This window comes from Phalacrocorax aristotelis, chromosome 6 (assembly GCF_949628215.1).
Source record: "Phalacrocorax aristotelis chromosome 6, bGulAri2.1, whole genome shotgun sequence".
Classification (NCBI taxonomy): domain Eukaryota; kingdom Metazoa; phylum Chordata; class Aves; order Suliformes; family Phalacrocoracidae; genus Phalacrocorax; species Phalacrocorax aristotelis.
The window spans coordinates 2363935-2376675 of record NC_134281.1 but is presented as its reverse complement, the minus strand read 5'-3'; the positions used below and the strand labels follow the sequence as shown (position 1 = coordinate 2376675).

General features: G+C 57.5%; 1 protein-coding gene and 1 long non-coding RNA gene across 2 annotated transcripts; both read left to right on the top strand.

Annotated features, from left to right (window-relative positions):
- Positions 1-960: 960 nt before the first annotated feature.
- On the top strand, positions 961-4493 carry BHLHE40 (basic helix-loop-helix family member e40). The gene is made up of 5 exons (XM_075095598.1): positions 961-1236; positions 1360-1429; positions 1571-1678; positions 2214-2337; positions 3388-4493. Exons 1-5 carry the CDS (start codon positions 1157-1159, stop codon positions 4245-4247), a joined length of 1242 nt encoding a protein of 413 aa, XP_074951699.1. The 5' UTR covers positions 961-1156; the 3' UTR covers positions 4248-4493.
- Positions 4494-8263: 3770 nt separating this feature from the next.
- LOC142058445 (uncharacterized) lies at positions 8264-11218 on the top strand. Its single transcript, XR_012660992.1, has 3 exons — positions 8264-8336; positions 8758-9138; positions 9763-11218. It is a non-coding gene; the product is annotated as an uncharacterized LOC142058445 (long non-coding RNA).
- The last annotated feature ends 1523 nt before the right edge of the window (positions 11219-12741 follow it).

The window sequence follows — 12741 nt, the reverse complement described above, 5'->3', positions numbered from 1 at the left end:
AGCGTTTTGCAACAGCTGGCATCCAAGAATTGCCGATGCTTTGCAAAAGCGCGAACCGTCCTCGACTTCTCCGCGATACTGCCATTTATCTGCGGCCACTGCGTGGCGAGTCCCGGTTCTTTTTGTGGTGTTTCCAAAGTTCTCAGGCTGCAGGTTTCACTGGGGTCTGTGTTTGTGCCTGTTCTGGTGTTGGGGTGGGTGTTCCCCGCCCCCCCCCCAGCCTGCACAAGGCGGTGGGTAAGGCACCGCAGCTGTGCCAGTACGAGCCCTGCGGTGCCCACCGCGGTCCTAGGGCTGGAGCTGCGACACACACAGGACCGGGGGTCTCGGGGGTGTGCGACACCCCCTCCCCCCCGCAACCCTGCAGGAACACTGGCCCCCCCGGAGGGTGGTCTCTCGGGGGCGTGGACTCCCCCCAGGGCACCGGCCTCCACCCAAGAGGGGTCTCTCGAGGGGGTGTGGACCCCCCCCACGCCCCCTGGGGACACCAGTCCCCACGCAGGAGGAGGCTCTCGGGGGGGTGAGGACCCCCACTTAGTGCCTCCCCGGGGACACCGCCCCCCCACATCCGGGGGGGGGGCTCTCGGGGGTGTGCGGATGCCCCCCCAGTGCCTCCCCGGGACACTGGCCCCCACCCAGGAGGGGCTTTCGCGGGGGTGCAGACCCCCCACTCCGCACCCCTTCGGGAACACCGAGCCCCCCCCCCCAGGAGGGGGTTCTCGGGGAGGGTGCGGACCCCCGCCCCGGCCACCGGCCCCCCCGGCGGGGACACCCGCGCTGGGCGGGGAGGGCAGCGCCGCTCCGCCCCGCCCCGCCCCGGCCGGGGGGTGCCGGGGGGTGCCCGGGGCCGCCCCGCCTCCCCTCCCGCCCCCCCCCGGGCACGTTGCGGCGCTGCCGACACGTGAGGCTCATGTGACGGGGGGGGCGGGGGGGGCCGGCGCTCCCGCCCCGCCGGCCGCCAGACGTGCCGGCAGTCACAGGGTAGCGCACGTCGCTCCCGTCCACCCACTCGCCCGCATTTAACCCGGCCCGTCGCCGCCCGCCGCTCCTCAGCCCGCCCGGCGCGGCCGCGGCATGAGCAGCCCGCCCTGAGCGCCCTGCCCTGCCCTTCCCTTCCCGCGCTCCGCCGCCCCGCAGCCCTCAGCGCCCCGCCGCCATGGAGCGGATCCCCAGCGCCCAGCCCCCGCCCGGCTGCCTGGGCAAGCTGCCCGCCCTGGAGAGCGGCGACCTGCCGGGGTAAGCGGCGGACGGACGCACGGACGGACGGACGGCGGCGGCGGCGGGCTCGGGGGGAGGAGCGGCCCCGCCGCGGCCCCGGGGGACGGGGATAATCTCGCTGCTTTCGTTTCGCCCGTGCAGGCTGGACTTCGCGCACATGTACCAAGTTTACAAGCCCAGGAGGGGGTTAAAGCGGAGCGAGGACAACAAGGTAAATGTGTGTGTGTGTGGGGGGGGGGGGTTTTGAAGGTGGTGGTGGTGGTGGGAGCCGTTCCCCGGCGGGACAGACGGACAGCCAGGCAGCCAGGCGCAGCCCGTGCGGGGCGCTGACCCGCCGCCGCTGGCTTTGCAGGAGACCTACAAGCTGCCGCACAGGCTGATCGAGAAGAAGAGGCGCGACAGGATCAACGAGTGCATCGCCCAGCTGAAGGACCTGCTGCCCGAGCACCTCAAGCTGACGGTGGGTGTGAGCGGCGGGGGGCGGCCGGGATTTGGGGGGTGGTGGTGTCTCTGTTATCCCCCAAGCCCGCCCGGTGGCCCCTGCCCCGCGGTGCCCCCGCGCACCGGGCGGGCTCTAAACGCATCCCAAACTTTTCCCGGGAGCGGAGCCCTCGAGTGGCTTCATGCGCTGGCCGGTGCCTGCGGGAGCCCCCCGCCGCCGGCCGAGGGGAGCCCCCGGCCGGACCCCCTGCGCTCGGGTCACGGTGCGAGCAGCCGCACCACCACTGATAAATAAAACACTTCCCTTCGAGCCGGTGCGGCCCGTCCGAAAATACCCGTAGGAAACCTGCCAGCCTTTCCTGGAGCCTGCTTTTTAACTTATTCTCGTGGAATATTGTCATTCATAGTCCCGTACCGCTCAGGACCAAGGCACTGCTTTTCAGGCTTTTTCTCCGAACTGCGTCGGTTTTCCTGTGCCGCTCAGAGAACCCCGTGAGGCTCCTGCGTGCGGGGCCGACCCCACGGCAGACGCCAACCGGTCCCTTTGCTTTCAGACCCTAGGTCACTTGGAGAAGGCTGTGGTTCTCGAGCTCACCTTGAAGCATGTGAAAGCACTAACCAATCTCATTGAGCAGCAGCAGCAGAAAATAATCGCTTTGCAGAATGGTTTGCAAGCGGGTGAGTATTCAAATCGTATCGTGCGGGAACCTGCGTGCGCTTCATGGACTTTCTCTCGGAGGCTTTGAAATGCAGTTGTGACACTTCGTTCCTGAGAAGGGAGGGGGCAGGAGTTCTTGCCTCTAATTGCCGTCATTTTCTCTCGCTTTGCTTACGAGCTTTTGCAAAAAAAAGATCCTGTTTCTCAGCATGGTCGATGTAGAGTGCCCTGTGGAGTTGTTCGGAAGTTAAATCGGATTTTAAGTGGTTTTATTTAAAGCCCAGGTTCGCTGTGAGGTTCTCTGCAAAGCCATTCGAATCTTTCTGTTCATGTTCACGAGCTTTGGACCAAACCCAGTTTTGTTTGGTTGGGTGTTGTGGTTTTTTTTTTTTTTCCCTGAAAAGACCTATAAATCTGCTTTTTTTATAGACACCTTTTTTAGGTCTCTCTAAAAACAAGCTCGCCTGTGTTCTGCAGGCGAAGAGGGCACCGGTGTATCAGCTTATCATGCTTTAGATGCACTTCCTCCTTCTGTTTTCACATGTGGCACTCACGTGAATCTGATAAAGTAAAATTTAGGTTTTTTCTGAAGCGCTTTCCACCGCTCTGACAGCCACAGGGAGTGCAATAGAGCTTTCAGCTGAAGCAAAATCGCCCGAGGTTGGCGGAGCGGCTGGCAGGTAGACGTGCTCCAGGAGCGCTCCGCCTGGGGGCGAAGGGCGAGGTGCAATCTGCCTTCCCCGCGGTGTTTCCCACAGAAGGCACCAGCTCGACTCGCTCCTTTGCTCCGAGCTTCGGCACCTGTTGGAGGTGGCTTATACAGTAAATACAGAACTGAAAAAAAAAATAAAGTTACTGTGCAAAAGCGGGCAGAGGGATGCTCGAATAAAAATGTGCGCTTGTACGGGAATTGGGGGAACGTATGCAAAATGCAGGTTGACCATCAAGTTCACCGCTCTGGCCGTGCTGTAACCGCAGTTTAATATCGCCTCCGGTCCGCCTCGAAGATGGCAATGGAACTATTTAGCACGTTGTTAATTTTTAATTTCTTTCTGTTAATGTTTCCTCAGGTGACCTGTCATCAAGAAACCTCGATTCCAGCCAGGAAATGTTTCGATCCGGTTTCCAGATGTGTGCCAAGGAAATGCTGCAATACCTGGCAAAGCACGAGAACGGCAAGGACCTGAAGTCGTCCCAGCTGGTCAGCCATCTGCACCGAATGGCCTCCGAGGTGCTCCAGGGCGGAGCCGGCCGCAAGTCTGGAGACATCCCTCCTAAAATGGTGGACTTGAAAGAGAAGCCCGTCTCCTTGACCAAAGCTGCAGAGGGACACGGGAAAAACTGCGTGCCTGTGATCCAGAGGACATTCGCTCACTCCAGCGGGGAGCAGAGCGGCAGCGACACAGACACGGACAGTGGGTACGGGGGAGAGCTGGAGAAAAGTGACTCCAAATCCGAACAGCAGTATTTCAAAAAGGATACCGAACTCAAGTACACTGTCCAGGAGAGAATAAGCTCTATTAAGCAAGAGTCTGAGGACCCACCGGCCAAGAGGAGCAGGTTGGAGTCGCCGGAGGACGAGGGCCCTTTTGGCAGCGACATGATGGGCTCTTCCAGCAGCTTCCTGGGCCCCCACGCTCACCAGCCTCCCTTGTGCCTGCCTTTCTATCTGATCCCGCCGTCCGCAACAGCCTATCTGCCCATGCTGGAGAAGTGCTGGTACCCGGCGTCCGTACCTGTCCTGTACCCCAGCCTGCCAGCCTCTGCCGCAGCACTCACGGGGTTCATGAACCCCGATAAAATCTCCCCGCCTCTGCTGATGCCCCAGAGACTCCCTTCTCCCGTACCGGCCCATTCCCCTATCGACTCTTCGGCTCTGCTTCAAGCTTTGAAGCAGATTCCTCCTTTGAACTTGGAAACCAAAGACTAAGCACAGTGTGACTTTTTTTTTCCCTTTTCTTTTTCTTTTTTTTTTGTAGTTTGAGACTGTTTCACTTTTATATATTGGCTGGACTGAGGTGTGGGGATAAGGTTCACTGCGCATAGGAAGCTGAATCCCCCTTTTCTCTGACTTGTCAGGTAGCTTGGAGAAGGATGAAGGATGCGGGATGCGCCCAGGTTAACGATTCAGAACTACTTCCAAAAGAAAAAAAAAAACAAACAAACAAAAAAGAAGGGTTTTGTGCTTCACCCCTTCCCTTCCTCCCTCTCCGCATCTACAGAACAACAGTTGACTCGGTCAGCTGCGACTATATTGCAAAGCTGTGAAAAAATATTCCATTAGGCAGACTTGGGTTTAGGGTCTGTGAGTATAAAAATATGGTACTTTTTCATAAGGGCTTTTAAGGCCACAGCCCCACTGTTGGTAGTTTGAGCTGAACGGATTCGGTGCCCCATCAGTCGCCAGTGTCTGAGCGACCGGTGCCGCCGCCCCGAGCGTGGCGCGGCGGTGGTGGCAATGCCACCCAAAGCGGAGGAGGAGCAGAGCAGCGGTCACTTGCTTGGTCATGCACAGTCAGGTAGACTTAAGACGGGTTTCTCTCCACACCTTTGCTGATATATATATATATATATTTTTAAAGAAATAAAGGTAGATGCTGCTTGGAAGCTTTACATGGCATACATCTAATAAATAAATTAACACGCGCCCCTTCCTGTAACTTGAGCTGCTAGTTTGGGCCAGGTAGGAGAGAGAATATCCCAAGGATCACTTTGCTTGTTGCACCTGACTCCAGGCCTCTCCCTCGCTGCTGCTGTACGGTTTTGCCGGGTCCAGCCTAGTGGAAATCAGTGGTTTTACCAGTCCCATCAGCGGAGGCCCACCCGGTGAGCGGCCGCATCCCGACCGGGGCGAGGCGAGAGCTTCGTGCAAGAGGGAGCGATTCAGCCGGAGTCGACGGCACGATGCCTGCTGAATATGCCCCTGTCAGTGCCTTTGAAAAATTAAAAGGCTGGGATTTTCAAAGGAGTCTAATCCCGGCGGGGTTTGAGCATCTAAATTCCTTAGTCTCCTTGGCAAACCCTGGCCCACATTACTGTATTAAAGAACGAGGGTTAGGGTGTTGAGACTTGTCCCATTAAACTGCGAGGGTCTTTCCCTGCGGAAGAACATCATGTCAGATTTGGCTTTTTTTTTTTTTAATTTAAGAAAAAAATAAACCCAAAACTTCACTGCAAGATGCGGTGCTGGGTTTGGTTGTTTTTTGGTTGGTTTTTCCCACACACACCCCCCCCCCCCTTTTCTTACTGTTTTTTTGAGAACTCGTGTCCAGGAACCCTGTTGTATGGATTTTCATTTCACCCTCCCATTGCACCAGCTGTTGAGATGCACTATGCTTGATTGCAGATTGTGTTCTAACGTTTATTTTGTTGTTGGTTTTCGGTTTGTTTATTTTTTTTTGGTATACAGTTGTTGCCTTTATTTGTAAAATCCTGTTATAAATATATATATTATATAAATATATTAAAAGGTAAAACGTTTCAGATGTCTATTATTTGTATAACTACTTGAGCATAAAGAAGTGAGGAATATGAATGTATTCTTGTTTCTGAGTTGTCTTTTTGTTTTTTTGAAGAGAAGACTTTTTTTGTTTTTCTCTAGGGAGAGGTACAGTGTTTATATTTTGGAGCCTTCTTCAAGGTGGGATATTGTACATATTTTTATCTTGAGTAAATGTTAAGTAGTTGTTTAAAAATACTTAATAAAATAATTCTTTTCCTGTGGAAGATAAGGGCTCGCCTCCTGTGCTTTTAAATATTTGAGCAGGGTCAGCGCGTGGGGTCCGGTCCGGCCGTCGGGGAGGAGTGGGGCTCTCCTCGCTCCCGGGGCGGCTCCGCTCCCGCCCGTGGGCAGCCCGGGGTCCCGTTACCCCTGGCCCCAGGGATATCTATTTATTTTAACTCCCTTGGCACCTTCGGGCATTTTTCTCCTGCCCAGTCCCAGCGAGGTGCCAGGAGCGCCTGGCTGGCTTCTCGGCTTTCTCGTTACTTCACTTTGTGCTCCCTGGGCCTGGCTTTTTGGCTCAGCCGCCCCAAGCTCAGCAGGGAGGAGGAGGAGGAGGCAGCCATGGAGGATGCATCTTTGCAGGCTTTGCCCATTAGCTGGAGGCAAAAATGGGCTTTTTACAGCCAGGGGCTTGGCTTTTCCAGCGTCCCTCAGCCCTGCCTCGCAAAGCCGCTACCTCCCCTCAAGGTCACGGGGGCTGTGCGAGGCGCAGGCTGGCTCCTCGCGGCGTGGCTGTCCTGGCTGGCGGGGGGCCAGGGGCGCCTTCCTCCGCTCGGGGAAAGCCCCGCTCATCCCCGCGGTGGGTCCGTTCGGCCGGGAGGGACGGCCACCCTGCTGCCGCCGAGCACCCGGGGCAGGGCCGAATCCCGTCTCTGCCGGGAGCGAACGTGTGCCACCGCCCTGCGCACCCCGGCACGCGGCCGCGCTTCTCCCATGCGCTCCTGGGACCGTGGCGTTGGGTTTGGGTCTTCCAGCCAGTGCCGCGGGCGGTGGGGAGCAGCCCGGTGCCCCTCCGCTCGTGCTGCTGGCAGAGCAGGCTCGGGGGAATCCCTCCCTGCCTCTCCAGCCGTGGCGCACGGTTTCTGGCCTCCGTGCAAAACGGAGGGGACCCCAAACCTCTCCCCAAAGGCAAGCGATGGGCGACGCGCGGCTCTGGCCCGCGAGGGGTGGGCGGGAGGACTCGCTTTCCCGGCGGCGCTGCCCACGCGTGGACGGGGCGCGGGCGTTTCCGTGGGATATTTCAGATTTTCACAACGCGGGTGAATCACAGAACGTGGCGAGAGGTTAAATGCCCGACTGGGCCAGCGCCGCTCAGTCCTGGGCTGCAGCACCTCTGGGACCCCGCCGCGGGGGACGGAGGTGCCCGGGGGATGCTGTCAGACTACGCCTAGCGTTAGCTTAAAGTAGCGTTAGCTTAAGTAATGCTAAGCAAAAATCCGGGGCTGCTTGTATGAATTGATCTGGGGCCTCCACACCTCCTGATGTTTATGTTGTGTTTGTTTTAATTAGGGCTAGATATTGATCTCAGTGAAGACGGCTGTAAGTAACCCCATTTTGGGGACAGCATTTGGTGCTCAGCGCGGCAGCGTTTCCAGCCTCGTTAACAGCTGGATTCCTGGCTCGTTTCCACGGCTCTCGCTCCCCTTCGGTCTCCATCTTCTGACCCACCTTGTCGTACGGTGGGAGGACTCGCAGAAGCTCCAGATCCTCAGTCACAGAGATAAAAAACCCAAATTGTTTAAAGAATAAAAGTGGAAGGGAGAGGGTTTACGCAGGAAGCGAAGGCTAATTACGGCTGGGGATTTTCTCTGCCACTCTGGCTTGGCGCCAGCGGGACAGGTGAGCTCTCTGGGGCTGAGCAGGGTCCCGTGGCCCATGGTCACCCCCAAGGGTGACCCCCCCCCCCCGAGCAGGGGCATCGGTAGCCCTGCCTGGGGGATGCCCTGCCTGCGGACCCCCGCACCGGGGCAGCCCCGGCCCTGCCTCTCTGCCTGCTGCCCGAACGCCCCCACCGCCATCCCACCGTGCCATCGCCCGCCCGGCAGCCCCGGCACGCTCCGTCCCGGTGCGGAGAGGAGGAGAAGGGGCGGCCGGGGGAGGAAGGTGATGGAGGGAGCCGACCCCCCGGCATGGCGCCCGGTCGTGGCAGCCCTTGCCGCGCCGTGCCGGCGGGGTGTGCTGAGTTCCCCGGACTTGTTTTCATGGTCTCACCCAGCTCTGACCTGCCTCAAATGTTGACACAATGTCACGTTTCCGACTGCAGTCTTTCATGTGCAGCCGGAGGCTAAATACGGCTGCTGGTTCCTGGAAAAAGACGTGCCTGGCACCCTTTCAGCAGAAACCCGATCTCCATGCAGGCTTGGCACAACAGCTGAATAACATGGCAATAACTCTTTCAGCAGCATTTCAACCCATAAATAGGGCTTCCCGAGTGACTCCTTGAAGTAAGGCAAGGAGGATACAATGATTTTTTAGAAAAAGCAAAAAAAAAAATAAAGCCGGTGTGCATGAAAAGTAAGTACAAGGAGGCAGCCCGGTTCGGAGCAGATCAAAGGAGATCGTGGAGATGCTGAGCGTGGTTTGGTTCATACGAGCGCAGGATTGCCTCAAAAGGAAAGAAATGCTCTTGAATTTTATAATGTCTGAGTCCCGTTTTATACCAGCCCTGTGGAGGTGGGATAAGAGCCTTCCTGAAAGCGAGGGCCTTTCCTAACCCCCGGTGAGGACACAGAGACGCATCATTTTAGCTTTTCACCACCTGTTTGGAAAGCTCCTATAGCCGAGTGCTCTGGGACCGGATGGTTTTTGCAGGCATGTACCCCGGGAGCTGCTTATTTGCATTATGCATGGACCAGGGCCTAAAATAATCTGCAGTGACGCACATTTTTTGCTGTGATTTTTTTTTCTTTTTTTTTTTTTTCTCTCTCTTTTCCAGGACTCCATTTTTCTGAACGTGCCGTGACTTTTGAGGACCACGCATGGTTAACCAGCCCCAGGGCTCCCGAGTCCCTGAATCAGCACGTCCGCCTGCAGACACCGAGCAAGGGGGAGCGCTTCCCCCCCGGCCATGACACGGCCACGGCGGGGAGAAGTGCCCTTCTGCTCTGCCCTGGCTTTCATCTGCAAAGCGTGTAGCTGCAAGTGCCGCGTGTTTACAAATGCAGGCATTGCAAGATCCCTTGAACTGTGTCCTAGTACAAAAGAGGCTTTGAAACAAGAAACACGTTGTCATGGCATGTTCCAGGCCAGCAGCACCAGACTGAACCAGATAATTGCTGTTTCTGCTTTAGCTGCTTCATCGTGGAAAAAGCAGCAGGTATTGAGCAAGCCTTTTTTCCCCTTAGACATGTGGTGTGATGCTCAGGATGGAAGGAGAGGGTCGGGAATGCCCGGGCAGGCGGGGGCAGAGGCGGGATGAGCCCAGCCGGTGCTGCGTACCGCTCCCGAGCTCCGCAGGGCTGGAGGTGAAATTCTCTGCGGGGTTCAGGTCGCGTAACCGTAGCCAGCGGAGCTGGTGACGCTGCCCCTCGCTATGCGACACGGGGTGTTTGGGTTTTGTAACCCTGACTTGCGGCGTGCTGCCGGAGCCAGGCGATGCGGTTCTCGCCGTGCCCCCCACCATGCTCCAGCCCCTTCCCACTGCCCTTCTCCGGGCGCTTCATGGCACTCGAGAAATACCCAAATACCTCTCGGCGGCAGTCGGCCAGGTGAAATCTGCTAATTGGCCCCTCCACGGAATATATCCATTGCCTGGGCTCGACGGCCGGGCAAGCAGTACCTTTGCACCGTTAGAAATGGCCGGCTCTTGTGCCCAGGCTCCCAGGGCACCGCGCTCCCGTGCTGGGGTTTCAAGAAATAGAGGGTAATACTTCTACGTGGCATTTTGAAATAATTTATTTCTTATACATTTCTCTTTCTCCCGGGTGTGTTTTTGCTGCAGGCACGTCACTCCACAGAGTCAGCTATTGCCATTACACCCAGTGCCTTTGGAAATGGCAAAATAGTAAAGCTCTGGCTGGGAAGGGCTTTTCACTGCATGTGCCTCATTAAGAGCTGCAAAACTGGGGAAGGCTGGGTAACACCGTGCAGCTGAGGGAAAACAGAGGAGGCTGGGACTGGTTTGCAGGAAGCAATGGTGAGGAATGCCTGCAAATAACAAGGCAGGTCTCCCATCTCCTCTTGTGCATGCTGCCGCCCTCAGGAGCAAGGGTCCTGCGTAGGCTCTGTCCTAGGCTGGTTGCTCCCGGCCTCCCCGTCCCCGACGCGTTACATCCACACGGCTCTGCAACCCTGCCTGGGTGCTTGGTTGCCGACAGCCCTGCGGCGCCGGGCTAAGGCGGGTCTGGTTAAGGCAGGTAGGTGTCTGCCGCGGGATGCCAGACCTTTGGCCGGCTCGGTGCTGCTGCGCCGGGCTGCAGCCGGGGAGCCCCGCTCCGCGGGGGCGAACGCGCTGACCGGGGAAGAGCTGGGTCAGCCACCTGCAGCCTTGGGCTTGTCCCCAGAGGTCTGTTTCATCTACTCTCCCGGCCCCTGCTTTTTATTCCATTACCTGGGACGGGATGCCACCTTATCGTTTTCTGAACAACAGCTGAGGCTGAGAAATGGTGGCGGTGGTCTGTCATGGCCAGAGCTGTTACACGAGAAGGAATGGTTAGGTTTTTTTTCCCTGCCATACAGCTTTATCTTTCCTTCAGCCCGTGGTGCTGCTGGAAGCACTGCAATGTTCCCTTCTCCCGTGCGGGGCTCTCCCGGTAGCCTCGCTGCGCGCCTCCTTTCAGTGGCAGCTAGAAAAAAAGGCAAAGATATATTCTGCTTTGAAAGTACTGATGAATATGCAAACGGTTAGGCCTGAAATATTACTTAGCCTTGTCACGGGGTATGCACGGAGTTCGTATTTGCACTTTTGCCTGAGGATGTATGCAACATGAATGTGGAGCTGAGCAGCTTACGGAAGATTTAACTCTTATTTCTATTCCTGACGCCGAATCATTAATAAGGTTATGCCCATGTTCAGGGCCTTTCCCAGCGCTCCCCTCCCGCTGCAGCGGGGGTTTGGAAACCTGCCGGCAGAGTTTGACTTCAGCAATCGATCGGTGCGCAGCGGGGGTAATATTTCATCCCGAATGGAAGCAGTCGCTGATGATTATCGCGCGGTATTAGCACGTGTCGTTGCGAAATCGGTCTGATTTGAGACGAAATGTGACCTATGGGCACAGGCGACCACATTCCAACGTATTCTAGCTGCGTTACGCTGCACGGGTAACGCCGGGGCTTGACGAGCTATTACTGTTGCTGGTACCATGCTGATTAAAAACCCCAGCTCACTCCTGCTCCCATTGAAATCAGTGGGAGGTCTGTCATTGCCTTCAGTGAGCGCTGGACGCGATCCAGATTTCACTTCATAGTACGCGTTATTCCATAGGATTAAAGAGGTGCAGGGAGTGGGATCCCCCTCCCTCGCTGACCTCCACCGCTTAGAAGTTTGCCTTGGAGCTGGTCGGGACGCGAGGTACCAGACCTGGTTTCGGTCGCTACCCGGGGACGAGACAAGTGGTGTTTATTCCGCAGCGGCTGCAACAACCGTACAAGCAGCAGCCGCAGCCGTGCCAAAATATCATGCCCCCGAAGGTCAGCCGAGGCTGGGGTTCCGCTCTGGGGGTGCGGGTTAAACTTGAGGTGCTGGGCAGCCCCCGAGCACACCGGGGCAACCCCCTTTGAACGAGCATACCAGGGTGGCATGGGGACAAGGTGGGCGGGAAGGCGCCGCTTGCTGTCGGTGAGACAGGGGTTCCCGTAAGCGTTGCCCGTACAAAGTGTTCGACCCCACGGGCATGCCAGAGCCCCGGTTTGCAAATGAAAAAGCCCGACCATGCCCTGGGAGCATCGAAGGTGGCCCTGGCTCTGCACACGCTGGTCAGGAGTCGGTTGGGGAGGGGTTTTTGCTGGTTCTTGATTTCAAACAAGCATTTGACCTCAAAGCTGTACTGGCTGCTCTGGGGCTGAATTCCCCTTGCGGTGTTGAGGGCTCCTCAGGGCACCACGGCAGCTGCAAGTAGTCCCACTCCCCACCGTGCACCCAGCCCTGCCGGCCGAGCCTTTGGGTGGAGGATGACTCAGGGCCCCGTGCAGGAAGGGCCGGGAAAGGAGGGGGTGGCCGTGACCCCCCCAGTGCTGCTGGGGAACTGAAGCAATCTGTTTATCATGGAAAAACTGCTCTTTGCAGCAATTCAAATGGAAACTTCCCAGAATGACTGTTGCAGAGCTTTCCCCTTGAATCACCGCACCCTCCGAAGAGCCGAAGAGCCGCTTTCTAAGACGATGCCCTCGGGAAAGCTGTCACTGGCCTCGGCTGCACCGCCGTGGCTGCCTCCCTGCAGCACAGCCGGTCTTGGTCTCTTCTCAGGCCTGTTTCTATAAGAGCATCTCTGCTCGGTTTGGCTGGATGGACGTGTCTGATGAGCAAAAGCAGCTCCAGGAGTGCAGGAGCCCCTGAAGGCCACAGGCTGGGGCTCAGCTCAGGAGCTCAGCCCAGCTTTTGGTCTGCAGACCACAGCAGGGGCTTGCCCCAGGAGGGACAGGTAAGTGACTGCCAGCACGGAGGTGTCCCACGAGCCGCACCGCTTGGTTTTGGAGGATGAAAGGCCAGAGAGAGTCCGCCCTGCCGCCCTGTGCCAGGCACTGGGCATTCGCCCCAACTCGGGGATTGCCCTGGGATGGAGACTCTGATGGCAGCATCCACTGTCATCTCATGAAGGCCGTTTGCCCATGGACTGCCCGTCACCCGTTCCGTGGTTTAAATGAGTGTCCAAAGGTCACTGAGAATTCAGCCTCTGTCCAGCGGCTCATGTAGCCGCGTGAATAAGGAGTGAGTGTGCGATGCCTGACTCAATCCGCTCCCGTGTGCAAACCTGCTGGGAGC